The 17,220-nt window shown below is 45.2% G+C and overlaps 1 protein-coding gene across 1 annotated transcript in view; it reads left to right on the top strand.

Annotated features, from left to right (window-relative positions):
• LOC103607102 (solute carrier family 12 member 8-like) overlaps positions 1–17,220 on the top strand; it is a 46,048-nt gene that overhangs the window by 23,794 nt on the left and 5,034 nt on the right. Inside the window, exons 3-5 of the mRNA XM_008591651.1 lie at positions 6,767–6,854; positions 8,520–8,607; positions 16,346–16,492. Of these exons, the coding sequence (XP_008589873.1) occupies positions 6,767–6,854; positions 8,520–8,607; positions 16,346–16,492 (323 nt within the window). The remainder of the gene's footprint in view (positions 1–6,766; positions 6,855–8,519; positions 8,608–16,345; positions 16,493–17,220) is intronic.

Raw genomic sequence — 17,220 nt, 5'->3', positions numbered from 1 at the left:
AAATGAAGGGCAAATAGTATATTTCTCAGACAAACAAAAACTGTGGGAGTTCACCACCACACGACCACCCTTACAAGAAATTCTCAAAGGAGTACTGGGTTTGGTTCCTAAAAAAATGTGTTCAATGTCAAATCAGTTTTCGGAAATACTGTGTGCTCTATTTCCCTTCATAGAGATAGACTGAGAATATTAGCATATATATATAGGCACTGTAAATCCAGCAGTAAAAACCTCTCTAATCGTATTTAATCAAGGTTTTTCCAACCTTTTTTTCAATTGTGGAACTTTCTTTTTTTTCTTTTTTTTTTTTTTTTGTCTTTTTTCGTGACCAGCATCGGATCGCAACCCTCAGTGTCGCGCCTGTACCGGACCGGGACCGACAACGGGATCACAACCCTTGGTGTTGTGCCCGCACCTCGCTCAGCCAGTGAGTGGCCGGTCTGCATGTGGGATCCGAACCCTCGGCGGGAGTGCCGCCGTGCTCCCAGGTGGCGCACTGTAGCAGTGCGCCACCGGGCCGGCCCTGGAACTTTCTTTTTGTGTATTATTTGTAAAACATCTGGACACTAATATTCTGGAAAATAGTATCTGTTCAACTGCACAAACCCTATATCTAGCTCTAACATTCACAATAATATTTTAAATTTGCACCAGAAGCAGAAAGAAAGCAAACTAGAGGATCTCTATAACACTTAATGGGTGAAAAAAACCTAAATCAAAATAATTTTTCTAGCTCTAACTGGCAAGTAAGACATTTATAATTCACCACACCTGGAGAACATCTATCCAAGAATTGTGTACTAACACAGGGTAAATTTCTGGAAGTGATAGCCACAATGTGCGAGCCCATCCAACAAGTGTGTACTTCACCAGTGGAAACACAGCACCCATGCTGCCCACCAGGAATCACCCACCAGGCTTCTGGTTGAGTATGAGGTGCCTTTATCTCCTAGTCTCTGGCCCTTCAGTGTCTGTGATACTGACTATACACTTTCTGACTTTTCTGCTTTATCTCAAAAGCCAGCCTCCTAGCCATATCTGGGTCTGGCTCATTCCCGAGGGTGGCCTGTGTCGGGATCAGTCCTTTCTCCTTCACTGACCAGGATCCCAGTGTACTCCACACCAGGTCCACTAGGAGGACCTCGGTAAAGGATGTGGGGGAGGAGGAAAGGGCATTTGTTACGGATACAGAGACTGTTTGGAAGCAGGAAGCAATTAGGATGGATCAGTCGCTTTCCTTGGCAGAAGCACATAGCCATGGGGTCCTCATGGGTCTTCTTGCATTCGCTTTTGTAAATGACCTGAAGGAAGGTATTCAAAAGACATGACAAACTATAGGAGGTACTAAACTGGCAAGGAATAAAGAACAGTATGTAATCTCACAAGGCTGAGTGAATGGACATAAAATTTGCCAGGGGCTTGGGGGCAGAGGATGGGAGGCAATGTGGCCTGGCAGGGGAGGCACAGCACCAAGTAAACCTGGTGCAGGTGGGAACCTTGGCAGAGAGTCAGGATTTGTGAAGTCCAGGAAGAGGTGGCATTAATGGATGGAACTAGAGTCTAGGATTCTGGTAAACATGGAGATGCAGCCAGGAATGCCCTTGGCATCAGATGGTTCTGGCAGTAAGCAGCAGGGCCCCGGCCCTTGAGCAGAGCTGTAGCAACAGGAGTTGGTCCCAGGAGCACTAATGGGAGCAAAGCAGGTCCTGGGCATTCTTTTTTTGATCCAGATAAGACCTGCACATGGCAAAAAGTAAAACAGTACAGAGGAGCTTGTAACACAAAGCAATCGTCTCTCACCCCTCCCCCACCACCCCAAATACCCTTCCATAGGGGCAACTACTTTTAATCATTTTTAATACTTTGGGAGCTAACTGTGTATCACCAAGTGGTATGCTTATGCCTATAACTTTTTTGTTGGTTTTGTTTGTTTGTTTTGAGGTTTTAATTCATTTTTCTATGCCTATAACTTGATTAATCAAAGTCATACATTATCTATTGACTCCATGCCAAGAAATATGAGAGTTTAGCTTACTTACATACTCCCCATCCATTCTCGATTTTTGATAGTTATATTTTTATTTTTATTTCTTTTGTTGATTGCCTTGATCACTTTAAGTAGGATGCTTAAATCTCTGTTATTTTATCAATTTTAGGCTATATCCCTTCACTCCTTACTGTTGGTGTGGGAAACTGAGATTCTATGTTGTGTTTCAAGATTATTATATTAGAACCATGTTTTTTTAATATGTAAAATATTTTTACAAGGAATGCTTTAGTTATTGTCCTAATTTTAAGGCGGTCTCCATAACCCGTTTATATTTGAGTTCATAGCGCAGTATCGGGAGAGCTATTACAAGTTGATTATTAGCAGGTGAATGAGCAAAATCCCATGCAAAATGTAGTTTCAACTTAAGTGTATAAACACAGTTTCTCCCCCCCACATACGCACATGCACCTATTAAAAAGCATTTTTTGTCTTAAGTGTTTGGAGATATGAAGTCGAACTGTTTCACGTTAATGGAAATTTCTTTGTTCTCCTTAGCAAACCCTTAGAAACTTAAGTTTATGGTAAAAAGATACGGAATCAGTAAAGAGTTTACTTAAAATTAATTGCAACTGGGCCGGCCTGGTGGCGCACTCGGTAGTGCGGCGCTCCCACCGAGGGTTCAGATCCCATATAGAGACCGGTCCGCTCACTGGTTCAGCGCGGTGCGGGCGCGACACCGAGGGTTGCGATCCCGTTGCCGGTCGCGGTACGGGCGCAACACTGAGGGTTGCGATCCCATTACCGGTCATGAAAAAAGACAAAAAGGAAAAAAAAATTAATTGCAACTGTTATATAAGTATTTGCTAGCCTTTTCTTCATCTACCTAACAAATTTAATGGCTCAAAAGGCATTGCCTGAATCACCTTTCAAGTTTTCTTATTGAATGAATTGAAGCCTGTAATATTCCAGCTGGGCCTGAGTGAAAGATCGTGGGACTTGGGTTTCTGTTTTGCACATTACCATGATGAAAATGTTAGTGCTTTTTTTCTTCCCTCTACTTTTCTTCCCTCTTTTCACTTCTCAATATCAGTTATGTATCGCCTTACTTTTAAGTTGTCAAAGTAGATAATATTGGTATTGTTTCGTAACTATAGTTATATCCTCTGTGCTTGGCCTATAGGTCGATTTTAGAAGTTAGAAAACAATAAACGTGTACACGACTAGGACTATGTAGCTGTTGTTCACTGAAGAGCAAAGTAGTGGGCCAGAATTCCATTTCCTTCACTGTGATTCTGATGTCCTTGTGCCATTTAGGGAAGAATGTTCCTAGTATTATGGTCAAATGGGTTACTTTTTCTTACCTTTATTTAGTTGTTTAAGCTCATGTCACATTTTAGTTTTCTTCATATTTAGACCTTGATTTTGTTGTTGACTTTTCCTTGAGTTTCAATACCTTTCTTTTTTCTTGGTTGCCAAATGTACAGTCAGCATATCCTTAGAATCATTCAGTTTGTTAATCATACTGTCCATTGTGTTGAGTCCATTTCCTATCCAGAGGCATCCCTCTGGGGCCTCCATCCTTCAGTTTCAATCCCTGCTGGTTGGTTTCTCTGCTGGACAACTGTTGTTGTGGGCTTTCACTTCATTCCTGAGTTATCACGACTGTGTTCTGAATCTTGCGTTTTCCTCCTTTGTGGTTACATCTTCATTTTGCTGGAGTATGTGCTGTAGTATCTTCCTCAGAAACAGTATGGGGAGGTAAATTTTTTGAGCTTTTGCCTACTTTACTTTTGCTTAATTAGTAACTGACTAAAATTCTAGTTTCAAAATATTTTTCCCCTCAGAGTTTTTAAATTAAAAATTTTTTTTTTTTTTTTTTTGTCTTTTGTCTTTTTCCGTGTCCGGCAACAGATCGCAACCCTCAGTGTTGCCCCCGTACCGGACCGGGGACCGGCAACGGGATCGCAACCCTCGGCGTTGCTCCCGCGCCTCGCTCAGCCAGTGAGCGGGAACCGGTCTGTATGTGGGATCCGAACCCTCGGGCGGGAGCGCCGCCGCACTTCCCAAGCGGCGCACTATCCAGTGCGCCACCAGGCCGGCCCTAAATTAAAAATTTTTAATTGCCTCTGTGCTCCATTGTTTTCTGACATTCATTCACTGTTGCTGATGAGAAGTCTGGTGCCATTCTAATTTTTGTTCCTTTGTAAGTGTTCAGTTTTTATCTTTGGAGGCATTCAGGATTTCTCCTGAAATTGTATAATGATACATTTATGTATGGATTTTATTATTATTATTATTTGTGCTAGATTTTTTGGTGTGATATTTTAATCTGAAAACTGTGTCTTCTTTAGTTTGGGGAAATTGATTTCCCTTATCTATCTGTTTATTTTCTTTTATTTTTTCTGTTCTCTCTTTCCAGATCCTCTCTTGGTTAGATGTTGTAACTCCAAGATTTCTCCTCTGTTTCACTTAAATTTTGTACCCATTTTATCTTTCTGTTTTAAATGCTGGGATATTTACTTAACTTTATCTTTCATATGTATTGCATTTTCAATTTTAGTGATCGTATTTTTATTTTCCCAAAGTTCTTTCTTGTTCTTGTATTTTTTTTTTCATAGCATCTCTTGTTTTACAGATAGAATATTCATCTTGGATGTATCTGGAGCAACTAATTAGTGTTTTCTCCTGTATCCTGATTTATGTTTTGTCCAGCCTGGTTGTTTCATTTCTACTTATGCATGTGTTTGTTTGTTTCTGGTCATCTGTTGACCCTTGGTCACTAGTGTGGACTGCCCCTGCTGCGGTGTGTTTAGGTCTGTTTCCCTGCTGAGGCCCTTCCCTCCCAGGAAGGCTGACTGCCACACACTTGTGAGTGAGGCTGATTCTTGAGCAGATCTTCATTTGGGGTGCAAATCTCCACACCAGCAGCCCTGGTTTTCCTCAAATAGTGTATTAAGATCCTCTAGAGAAGAATTCCAAGGCTTCCCTTTCTATACCTTTCACTCTGTATCATTTTCTCCATTTTCTATGTTCCTGACATTTGTGGAAACCTTTCATCTACTTAGGGTCCCCCCTCCCAAATACTCTTTGCTTATAGGCATTTATTTATTTTCCCCCTTTACTGCCCTTTTAATAGGATCTTGGGGGAGGGGGAGAGGAAAGAAAATGTGCCTTACAGGTCATTTTAAATAAAAAAAACTCTTTAAAAATTATTTATCCCACATTTCAAAACGATCACTGTAGAAAATTGAGAAAATATAAACAGTCAAATAAAAAAGATCTGTTCTTCCATCACCCAGAAATAGCGTTGTTAACATTTTAAAATATGTTCTAGTTCCTTTTCTACACATCTGTCTATCTTTTTTTTTACAACAATGGGATCAAACCATATGTTCTGTTTTCTAATATGCCTCTTAAAACTGAACAATAGCTTTTAAATATCTCTACATATCACAGCACATCCCTGACAATATTGGAGACCTGGTATTTATTGAAAGATATATTATCACTTATTTCATCAATCCTTTGTTTTTAGACATTAGGTTGTTTCTGTTTTCACTCCTATAAACAAGCATTTATAAACATTTTGGGCTAAATCTTTACTCATCTCCTTGACTATTTACTTTGGATAATATCCTAGTAATGGAGTTCCTGGGTCAAAGTATATTCAGGCCTCATTCTTGGTCCAACATTCAGGGTTCTCTTTGAAATAGCCCCACTTTAACTTTCTGTTCCAAAGCTTTCACTCCACTTGCACTCCCTGAAGCATTATAACGGAGGCATTAAGAACATAATTTTCAGAGCCAGACAGACCAGGGTTGAATCCTAGTGTGTGACCTTAAGTGGTTTTAATTATTAACCTCTTTGAACACTTTTCTATAAAATGGGGAAATAATTCTACTTTCCTGATGTGGTTGTTGTGAGGGTTAAACAAAATTTTAAAAACGCAGTTAGTATAGGCCCCATCAGGTTGAAAGTGTTCATAAATCTGTCACGATGGTGTTAGATCCATTCCTATCCCTCAGCCCATTCAAATCCCGCTTTCAAGGCACACTGGAGATGCACCCCTCCGGGAGGCTTTCTGGCCAGTTGTTCGAGTACTTGTGGGTGGACCCTGGTTCGATGATCAGAACACATTGTCTTGCTGCTCTCATAGATGTGTCTGTATGGCAAGACAGCACCCCCCTCCTCACCATCACACACTAATTCGTTTTCATTAGTGATCTTGGAAATGGAGGGGATGATGAGGAGCTTGTGACTCAGTGTTGGTAACATCAGGACTGTATTATGGAGTTTGTTTAGAGCCCTGTGGTAGCTCTGGAGCTTTGTGGGTGGCACCTGAACCCAAGGACACCGGAAAGCCCAGTGCACTCAATATGCAGCAGAGGCGAGGAAATCTGCTGCCGGAGGCTGCCTGGCGTTTTGCTGATGCCGAGCCTCAGGGTATCATTGTCCTAGCTGGGAAGGCAGAGCTCAGCATGCAGTAGCAGGATCTTGGTGTGGCTTGCAAGACGCCTCCCTCACTGGGCTTTTGTAGCTGGTAGGGCTTTCCTCCCAGTCATCACCCAACCCACAAAGGTTCCTTTCAGGGCCACGCAGATGCCTCCCAGTTGCCAGGGGAAATTGAGAATGGGCCTGTTTGTAGAGCTGCAGATGGGAAGGCTTGATGTGGGATAGCTTCCAGGAGAGGGCCCAGAGAGGGGAAGGGGAAGGCCTTGGGAAGGTGATTCGTGGAGCATGCTGCGTCACTCCGTCCCCCATCTGGGTGTCTTTCAGGAGTCATGGCCGGCTTCAACATGGGGGGCGACCTCCGGGAGCCTGCTGCCAGCATCCCCCTGGGCTCACTAGCAGCTGTTGGCATCTCGTAAGTTCCCCTCATGGCATTCAGTGCGGGACAGCGGGAGAGAAAACTGCAGGCAAAAGAGGGGATGGCCCTATTGTTCTGAGAGTGCCCCGACTGTGACCGATCTGCTTCATATTCCTGTCCTCCTTTAACACTCGGTGGGCTGGAAAATTCCGGGAGAGAAAACTGCAGGCAAAAGAGGGGATGGCCCTATTGTTCTGAGAGTGCCCTGACTGTGACCGATCTGCTTCATATTCCTGTCCTCCTTTAACACTCGGTGGGCTGGAAAATTCACGTCTGGTGGGTTCAGACATTGCCCTTTCATACCCTCTTCCTGGGAATGCTGCCGAGGAGGAGTGTCATTAGCAGACCACAGATCAAATCCTTTCTTTCCCACCCCTTCCTCTCCCCCACCCCCAACTTGGAACTTGGGGATTTTTTAACCACTGAGTTTCCAGGGTCATTGGAGGGAGCATAAAGATGGAGAGTTTTGCAATCAGACAGATTAGGGTTTGCCTCCCAGCTCTGCCACTGATTGGCTGTTTGACTTTGGACTCTCTGAGCCTCCATTTCCTTTTCTGTAAAATGAGGATGATGATAATGTGTGCGCCTCGTAGACGGTGGGGGAGACACTAAGTGTAAAGGCGCAGACACTGGCTGTCTTTCTTCTCCCAACTAGCCCCTCCTGTATCTCCCCCAAGGCTGTCCAGCTTCTTGGTTCTAGTTCACACTGTGCTGCTCACACTAGCAGGCTGGGTGGCCTTAGTCTGTTTCTGATCTTCTGGTATCTTCTGTTTTTCTCTCTGTACCGCTGGAAGAAGCTTCTCTGCTTCTTCAGTGTGCAGAGGCAGTGAGATCATAGACATGATGATGACTTGAGAAGTTAAAAGTGCTTGTATTATTTTAACCAGGGTATTTAAAAATATTAATATTGTTAATTAATTAAGTTTGCTCTTAGCTTATTGCAATGGCACCATTGCTACCAATCAGGCACCTGGCCCCAAGCTTTGTACAAAATAAGGCAATAGCACTGGGAAGAAAATGAAGACAACACAAAAAGAGTTGAGAATTGGGAAGGAAAGAGAATAGAGGGTTCTGTATGAGAAGCCTGTCTTGTTTCTAGTCCCAGCTGGGAGGTCCCTGGAGGAAACTTTGGCCCATCCTCTCACTGCCCAGATGGGAATGAGGACACAGCAGGGATCATGTGACTTGTTCAAGGTTACGGGGCATCTTGGGAACAGAGCCAGGCCACTGCTCTGCCTTTTTACACTTGGCTTCCCTCTCTATCATCTGTGATCCAAAGACCAGCAGGACTTCGAGGCCTGAAGGATCACCGACCTGTTCTTCTGCTGGGGGAAGGGGGGGAATGGGGCTGCAGGTCAGCCCTGGCCTGAATCCTGGCAATCAAGGCCACCCGGGCCCCCACTTTCCCACTGCTACCACCCTTTGTGCGTTTTTCTTCTTTAATATAATAGACAAAAAAAGATTACTTTTTTTATTTGTAAGGAATATGCTAGAGGAGAAATAGTATAAAAAGTGCCTTTGCAGGCCAGCTGGGGAGGCTTTATGACTGGCCTTTTTAATTTTGCAACAGGTTCCCATAGGAAACCAGAGGTTGAATGGGGCGGGGTCAGGATGGGGATGGGTGAGTCCGGGGCAGCTCTGCTGTGCTCTTGGGTTTTGCAGGTGGTTTCTGTACATCATCTTCACCTTCCTGCTTGGCGCCATCTGTACCCGAGAGGCCCTGCGCTATGACTTCCTGATAGCTGAAAAGGTGGGTGTGTCCTGCGCCACCCAAGGACTCTGTCCTTTGGGGTCACTTATGTGTTCCTATCAGCCAGCAGCTGCCTCCCCTTTGCAGTCCTGTCTGGGAATCCATCTTGTCTTGAGCCCAGGACTGAAGTATTATGGGGCCAGAAATAATGGAAAAGGCACAGGTTCTGCTTATGGAGCCCTAGAAACAGGCAACAATACCCAGAGAGGCAACAAATGCAGGTGATAGATAATTAGGACATTTCTTCATGTCGAAAATCAGGACAGAAACAGAAAGATCTAGTCACCCCAAATTCCCAGCTACACAAGCCCTTCATTTTTGCCTATAGCTTCATCTTCTACCATGAACAGAAAGTGCTGCTCACAAGAAGCAACTGAGGAGGAGGCTGGTGGTCAGAGGAGGGGGCGGGGAGGCAGAGGCAGACAATGGGAGCCAGAGCCAGGGCGAGGGCCTGGTGGGAGGCAGGGCAGGAGCCCGCCTTGTTCCTGAGGACCCTGACCCTTCTGGCTTTCCCCACAATCTCAGACTCTCCAGGTTGATTTGGCTGCAACATCTTTGTTTCTCCCTGCTGGGAGAAGATTAGCAAATTCCTCACGTTCCATAGCCTCCATTAGCAGGCTGGAGGTCATGCAACACCAAGGACATTTATTTGGCATCACTACAACCTGCAAGATTAAGATTGTCAGATACATTTGTGGAAATCCCCCAAAACTCCTACCTTTCCTAAATTCCTGGAGGAAAAGCGGATCCTGAGAATCCCATCATTTTTCAGAGAAATGTAGTTGGTTAGGGAGTTTTTCTTACTGTTAACTCCTGAGTATTGCCGCTTATATTTTAAGAGAGAGTACCATTTTCCTCTGTTGTGAGGCTTTGCAAAGCAGCCTTGCTGATCTTCATGGAGGGCCAGTGCTTGGGGCAGCCTAGTGCAGGAAACTGTGAAGTTACTTTTTTAGAGAAACATTTGGCTTAGTTTTCATATTAGAATGGGTTTCTTTTTAAGGTACCTAGACACCCATGCAAAAGTGGTATTTGTTTTCAGGGGTCTAGACCTTAGTGTGAAACAGGCTTTGAAAAGAGGAACAGTTCAGGTAGTGAGAGAACTGACATCCCCCTTCCAGGGCCCAAGGTCTCAGACCCCCAGGTATCAAAGTTTGCTGTCAGGGAAGGAATCTATATTCTTCATTTATAGGTGTGTGCACTCTTCTGGCTGGAGTTTCATCTCCCACAGGCCTTTTCTCTCGTGGAATGAAAAGCTCGGCTGCATTAGAGGACTCGAAGGCCTCGGGGGGGCAGCTGAAGTGCATTTGACCAGAGGAACTGCTTGTTGCTTGCCCACAGCTTGCCAGTGGCTGGCCAACTCAGCCTGTTGCTGAAGCTGGTTCCTTCTAGAGGATTCCCTCACAAGGGTCCTGTCAATCATTAGAGACTCTGATCTGATGAAGTGAGGCAAATTATCCCCTGGGCTGGGGCTCTTCTCTCCTCTCTGTTCCCTGCATTGCAGGGAAAGCTCAGAATGCGTATGTGGGAGGACAGGCAGCCTTGTATCCAAGGGAGGCCACAAACAGTGATAGGGTGAAAACATCTCCAGAGACAGCAGTTAGAGCCTGTGTGGGTGGAAATTCCACACCTAATAATAGACACGTGAATAGAGGGGAAGTTTCTTTGGAATGGCACCTGTTTCCCAGACAGGGAGACAGGTAGGCAAGCACTTAGCTAGGTGGGGGCACCTGCTAATCCAGGCCTGGCAATAATATGTGGGAATGTAATTATGTACACGCTAGGATGAGAGGTGGAGATTTCGTTTTTAGAGGAGAGGACGAGACTTTCCAAGAATGGGCAATTGTAAAGGCTGTAAAGGCTATAAAGGAAGAAAAGCTACTGTTCTTGGTTCTCAGAAGCAAGCAGGGGCTGGTGCAGCAAGCAGATGCACAGTGACGGAACCAGCCATGGCACGCAACTGGTGTTCTGCTGCCCCCACTAACACCTCCCAAGGGGACCACACAGCCTTTTCCCCCAAAGTGCTTCTGCTTTCCTGCTCTCCCAGGTCCCTCCTTGGGTCTGACTCCACTGCAGTAGCAGGTACTGTGCACAGGCAGTAAGCTGGGCCGCAGATGAGTTTGCTAATGGTCCCTGGAGAATGGGCAGGCCCAGACCATAGAGTTTGGGAGATATGAGTGCAGACTCTCTTTACTTGGTCACTTGACACAGCCTGCCACCCTGATGTGGTTTTAGTAAACCATGCAACTCAGCTTTACATCTTAGCTATGGTCTCTGTTGTTTGTCAGCCCACCTGAGAGCTTTCCTGGGCACTTCTGTCTGTCCTGCCATCAGACATGCTCCCTTGACACTTGCTTCTCTCTCTCTATCTGTGTGTGTGTGTGTGTCTCTCTCTCTCTCTCTCGCACTTCCTGCCAGAACAGTGATCTTCAATGGCTGCAGGCTGCCCTAAATTCCTTTGGGTTTTTCTGTTAATCTGTTTCTTTTTGGGTTTCCCATAGCTTCTCTGATCTATTTCTAATCATTTGGTTTTCCCACCCACAGTTTCTCGAAGTTTCTTTTTACTTTTTATCCCCATCCTAGAGGAATTTTTTGCCAGCTCTTGGGAGTCAGTCTCAGTAATGTTATGGTTTCTTAAAAATCTTTAGTACACTGTGGTGGATCTGACATAACCTATGAAAGTGTAATACCTGGCACATAGTAGGTGCTTATTAAATTTTAACTCCCTCCACATTTCCTATGGGGATACCCTTAAAGATAGAAACATTTATTTGGGGGACACATTTTCCCCCAATGAATTCATCATGTTTAATTGGATAGGAAAAGTCAAAATAGTCAATCCCAATATGTCTGGCTACTGCTAAGCTACAGCTAAGGCCTGGAATCCTCACAACGCCAATTGTCTAGCTCTTAATCCTGTTCGTGATGCCAATTATAAAGCTAGGTGACCACGCCAGTTGTTGCAGTTCTTTTACCTGCCAGTAATCCTGCACCGACTGGGCCGATGGTTGAGCTAGGGCAGGGTCTGGAGCTCCCAGACCCCTCAAGCCTGTTCACAGACTGGGTCACAAACCCTTCACACGCCAGGCTGGGTCACCAGACCCCTTCACACAGGTCTGTAAGCTAGGTAACCAGCCACGCGGTCCTTGGAAGCTGCAGGTCTAGAAAAACATGGCCGTGCCCGGCAGGCGCCCGAGGCAGTAAACACCAGCCAAAGTGGCCCCGTGTGGGTGCACTCACTCCACCCACACACACACAATGTTTAGGGCACCGCCCCTATCCGGCCCTGAGGCAAGGGGAGCCTGACCAAATTGTTCCATTTTCCCAACACAATATTATTCAGTTATAGAGAAAGGAATTGTGTAAAGAACAGTATTAGTAGGGATGAAATTAAATAGATTAAATAAATGTTTCAAAATAAACTTGTATACCACCCAGGAAACAGATATTTATTATAGATCAAAAAGACCAAGTACCTTAGGAGCCCTGGAGCTTGCTAATTAGCAAAATAAGAGCAAACTAAGTTGGAAAAATACCCCAAAAGTATCTTTGTTGAAGATGGGGAATTCCACAGAGTAAAGTCTAATCATTCCTGATTTAATAGTCATGGTTTCATGTACTCAAGAGGGACTTTGAAAGCCCATGACACAAGCTGTGCCTGGGGAGATCGGCAAAGGGCAGCACTCGTGGCTGGTGAGTGAGCCTAGTCAGCCACTCAGCACCCGCAGCCAGCCCAGCCTGACTGTCCCAGAGGACACATCCCATTATGTCCCCATCGTGGACACAATGCTTCCTCTCAGGAAGTGAAGCACACTTTGTCTCTTAATGGAGAATGGCTGTCAATTGAGAGGTAAAACCTGACTGGAAGTTGAGATGTTCAATTTGTGGAGTGAGGCGAGTATTAGAAAACTCATGTATCTGTGGAAATATGATGTGGGAGAAAACCTAGGGGCTATGGAGCCATTGCCTGTTAATAAATTTGGGATTGTTAGGGTTTCAGGATGTATTCCTCAGTTAACACCAAGGGGCCACAGGAATCAGATGAAGCAGAATGAGCCCCCTGCACGTGACTTTATATTCAGTCCTTCAAGAGAAGAGAGCAGTCAGTGAGCTAGTGAAGTCCCTCAGTGACTGAAGCTCAAAATGGGAGCTGGGATAAAATACAAAGAGCAGAGAGGTGGAATTAATCATCAGTAGTTACTGAAAAAAGAAATTAGTGTAGTTCATGCCCCATATAATATTTTGAAAAGATAGCTTTTTATGATGGCTCAAACAGGTGTATTTTTTTAAAAAAACAACTGTTGACACACATCTGCTCAAATAAATTCTCACTTCCACCTCCACTGGTACATTTAGCAAATTTACAGTCCAATATGAATAGAGAAAATATTTAAGTTCTACAAGAGCTGGGGGCAAAGCTGCATGGTTTACTGTTATATCTATAAAGCCTTGTCCTGTTCCTAGCACCATGCCAGGAATATAACCTGTCCTCAATAAATGCCTCCTAAATGGGTGAATGGATGACAAATAGAAAGGAAGAGGTAGGGTCCAGGCAGGAGAGAGATGGAATGGAGTTTTTATAATTTATGTACACATGAGGATCAACATTCCATTTATTTTTCAGAAAATAGATTGAATAATACTTTTGTATTAAAAAAGTGGTAAGTGAACAGGTCATTCTAAACACAACTGACACAAACAAGTCACTATACTTGGACAACCCCCCATCTGACCCCAGCCCTGGGGGTTCTGGAGGAATCCCAGGGTGTGTCTGCAGGAAGACTGGCCGAAGATGGAAGTCACCACATCGTGTTCTCATGGTGCCAGAGACTCGTTAGGTTCCTGGGTCCAGTCCAACACCAGAAGGACGTCAGACTGGGAGCCTCATTCCCACTGAGTAATGGACAGGCTTTCAATGAAAAAAAAAAGAAAAAAAATTAACACAAATATATATAACCTTTTGGGTAAGAAGCAATAAAATTTGTGCAAGGAGATGCCATGCCTCTCTCACCTAAGGAATTCCTTGGGGGAGAATGCAGTGGGTGCAATGTCCTCTGCCCAGCGGTTCTCCACACTGGCTGCACATTAGAGTCACCTGGAGGGCTTCTTAAAGATTGATGAGGTCTGTGTTCCATTCAATACTAATTAAATCAGAGTCTCTGGGGTGATTGTTATGTATAGTCAGAGAGGAGAACTACTGAGTTAAATTTCCAAAAAGCTCTTGATAAAATTTCAACGTTGTATATTTATTTTAAATAAGTCAACATGGGATGCATTTGATAGAGAAGACAGAACAAAGGTTATAGATGAATAATTGCATCTCAGAATGAAACAGATCTGCCCTTGAGGAGCTCTTGGTGGACTGGCAAGGTAAGCCACGGGCATCATGAACTGTTTCACAGGGTGGAAGTAACACAATGTCATCAGAGTACACACAGTGATGGGAAACATTAGATGACATTGATTTCTTGTAATAAAATGATAAGTGAAGGGTGGGTGGAAACCCATGACATTGAAGAAAAGTGACAGGTGAGATTCACTGGGGATAAGAATGAGATAATGCATTTAGGGAAAAGTAATCCACCCTGCAATAAAGACGAGAGGGGCTTTGTAGTGGACCACAGTCTTGTAAATCAAGCCTCTCACTTCTCTGGCCATTTGGGGGTTATTCCACCTTATGTGTGGTCTTGAAGGGAGTGAGTGCCCCCATTTAGTATACAGAAGCCTCAAGGACCAGACCTCTCGTCTGTCCCTCTGCAGCTCTGGTAGGGCACATGGTCTAGTCTGGCCATAGGATGCTCCACTTGTAGTGAATGAGGCAGAGATAAGGAGACGGTGAGAATTCATCCGCAGGGCAATGGGGTGTTTGTTGCATCCCGGTCAGACTGTTTGTGCTGAGGAATCTGGGAGTGCCTCCAGGCTTGGGTCTTGCCCTTTTCCAAGCCTGATCTTTTAGCCTCCTGATGGTTCTGTGAACCTGCCATGTCCTACAAATCTATTCTTTGGAAAAAAAGGTTTTTTCCAGTCAAGAATCCTGACTGATGTAGAGTTCATCAGTCAGTCAAATTATTGCAGTGATAATTTATGAGCCAGGAAAGCGGTCTAGCCGGGGACTTTGTGTTCAGTGTAGCTTGACGACACGGATCTGGCACATTACTGAAGCAAGGAAGTAAAAAATGGACAAGGAGAGCCTTTGTCAGGAACAGCGTAAGTGATAAAGCTGAAAATTAAATCTAATCCATCTGCAATAGTTGACAAATGAGGACTTGGAATACACAGTTCTGGCCACTGTACCTAAAGTAGAATGGAGAGGACACCTCAAATAATCAAGAAAACAGAGAAGCTTCCCTGTGGGCTCGGGAGGGTGAGAAGGATTCATGACTAACAGCCTGGGACACAGGTGCATGGCGAGCAGCACTGATCTTTTGCAAGATGGCACAAGGAGAACAGCTATTCCCTTTCTTATTCTATTAGTTGGTGCCTGTGGGACATATGGGTCATGGATCTCATTCACCCGTTTAGCATTTGTACTTGTGTTGGGCACTGAGAAATGCTGGTGTGAACAAGTCAGGAGACCTGCTTCAATGAAGCCTCCAGATTAGTAGGAGACAGTGTGATAGGTGCTATCTTAACATTGAGTTGAGGTGCCACAGAGCACTGAGAAGCCACCACTATTGTCAGGGGGATTGGGGATGGCCTCACGGAGGAGGTGAGGTTTGTGCTGAGTCTTGAAGCACATTAGGAGTTCAACAGACATACAATGAGTAGATTAGGGAGTGTGGACAGAGGGTTCCAGCAGGCAGGGAAATCGTGCTGACCAAAGGCTCTCGGTGTGCAGGGTGTGGGGCTAAAGAGGTCACAGAACATGAAGGGCTTTGTATGAGGGGTATTCAAAAAGTTCATGGAAAGATTCATATGGTCTTTTAATTCTGTTCTTCCACAAACTTTCTGAAGTGCTCTTATATGTCAAGGCAGTGGGAAGTCATTACTATGCTTGCCGCAGAGGCGTTAGGATCACATCTGAGGGCCGGCCCGGTGGCGCACTGCTACAGTGCGCCGCTTGGGAAGTGCGGCGGTGCTCCCGCTGAGGGTTCGGATCCCACATGCGGACCAGCCGCTCACTGGCTGAGCGAGGTGTGGGAGCAACACCGAGGGTTGCGATCCTGTTGCTGGTCCCGGTCCAGTGCAGGCACGACACTGAGGGTTGCGATCCGTTGCTGGTCATGAAAAGAGACAAAAAGGAAAAAAAAAAAAAAAGGATCACATCTGAGTTTAGAGAGGTCACTATGGCAGAGGTTTAGGGGCTGATTCAGAGTGGGGAGAGCTTAGAGGCAGGAAAACAGCATTGTAATGACCAGTGGTTCTCAAAGTGTGGTCCCCAGATCATCAGCATCAACATCACCCGGGAACCTGTTAGAAATCCAAATTCTCAGACCCAACCTCAGACCTACTGACTCAGAAACTCTGAAGGTGGCACCCAGAAATCTGTGTTTTAACAAGCCCCACAGATGAGTCTGACACATACTGAATTTGAGAACCATATAAAGATGTGATGGTGGACTAAACTGAAGTAGTGGAATGAAGTGGGATGGGACTGGCATACGGGAAATATATCCCAGAGGTTGAATCTAGAGGACTTAATGTGTGGTTAGATGGGTTGTGGATGTGTGGGTGTCAGGGAGAGTAGAAAGGGACAGAAGCAGGACCTGGCATTGGATAATGAAACTGCCTTCTCACACAGGTGTCCCTAGTGGGCTTCCTATTCCTTTTGGGCTTATACATCTCATCCCTGGCCTCCTGCATGGGAGGACTCTATTCAGCCCCCCGGATCCTGCAGTGCATTGCCCAGGAGAAAGTGATTCCTGCACTTGCCTGTCTGGGACAAGGGGTGAGTGATCCTCTTTTAAAGAAATGTACGTTTTACTGCTAACCCGATTGTTGGCCCATAAATTGCTGAAGTTTTTCTGATTAGAGCCTCTGATCAATTTCTCTGGGGTAGGACAAATGAGAACACAGAGGTCATTTCTTTGGGCCTTGTCATCTGGCTGGCTTAGGCTGGGGCCAGTCAGGTGAAGCATCTTACGTGTCACAGCCTCCCGGCTCCTTAGTGCTGGGCTACCTAAACAGTCACAGCAGCATCTTGGACCCTAAGCAGCAGGGAAATGGAGTGCCCATCCTTTAATAAAAATGATTCAGGATCCTCCAAGTTTACCATTGAAGAAAGAGGTAAGGAGGGGAGCTGGTCCTTGCAGTTCCTACTCTGCCCTCGAGGCTCACCTTCCCCCTGGGGGTCACTGTTCAGTGGTTTCTCGCTCTTCTGGCCTCTGGGCTCCATGTTAACCATGGTGGAGCAAAGCTTAACTGAGGCAGTGTAGCTTGTGCGTCATGGCTGAAATGATCAAAAGACACATTCCTAAAACCAAGACGACAAAGGAGAAATAAACAGAGTCTACTTCCCATGAGCCCACAGGCTCATGTTTCTTGAGTTAAAAACTAGAGCCCAGTGTGTGGTTTGCAAGCTATAGCTCATTTTTGTCTTGTTGGGGTAGCACAGGGGACCTCCCCAACCCCGTTCCAATCCCCAGCCTCCCTGTTGTTTAGGGCATGTGTAGTCGC

This window comes from Galeopterus variegatus, unplaced genomic scaffold (assembly GCF_000696425.1).
Source record: "Galeopterus variegatus unplaced genomic scaffold, G_variegatus-3.0.2 Scaffold7126, whole genome shotgun sequence".
NCBI lineage: Eukaryota > Metazoa > Chordata > Mammalia > Dermoptera > Cynocephalidae > Galeopterus > Galeopterus variegatus.
This window is presented reverse-complemented; position numbering and strand designations above follow the sequence as displayed.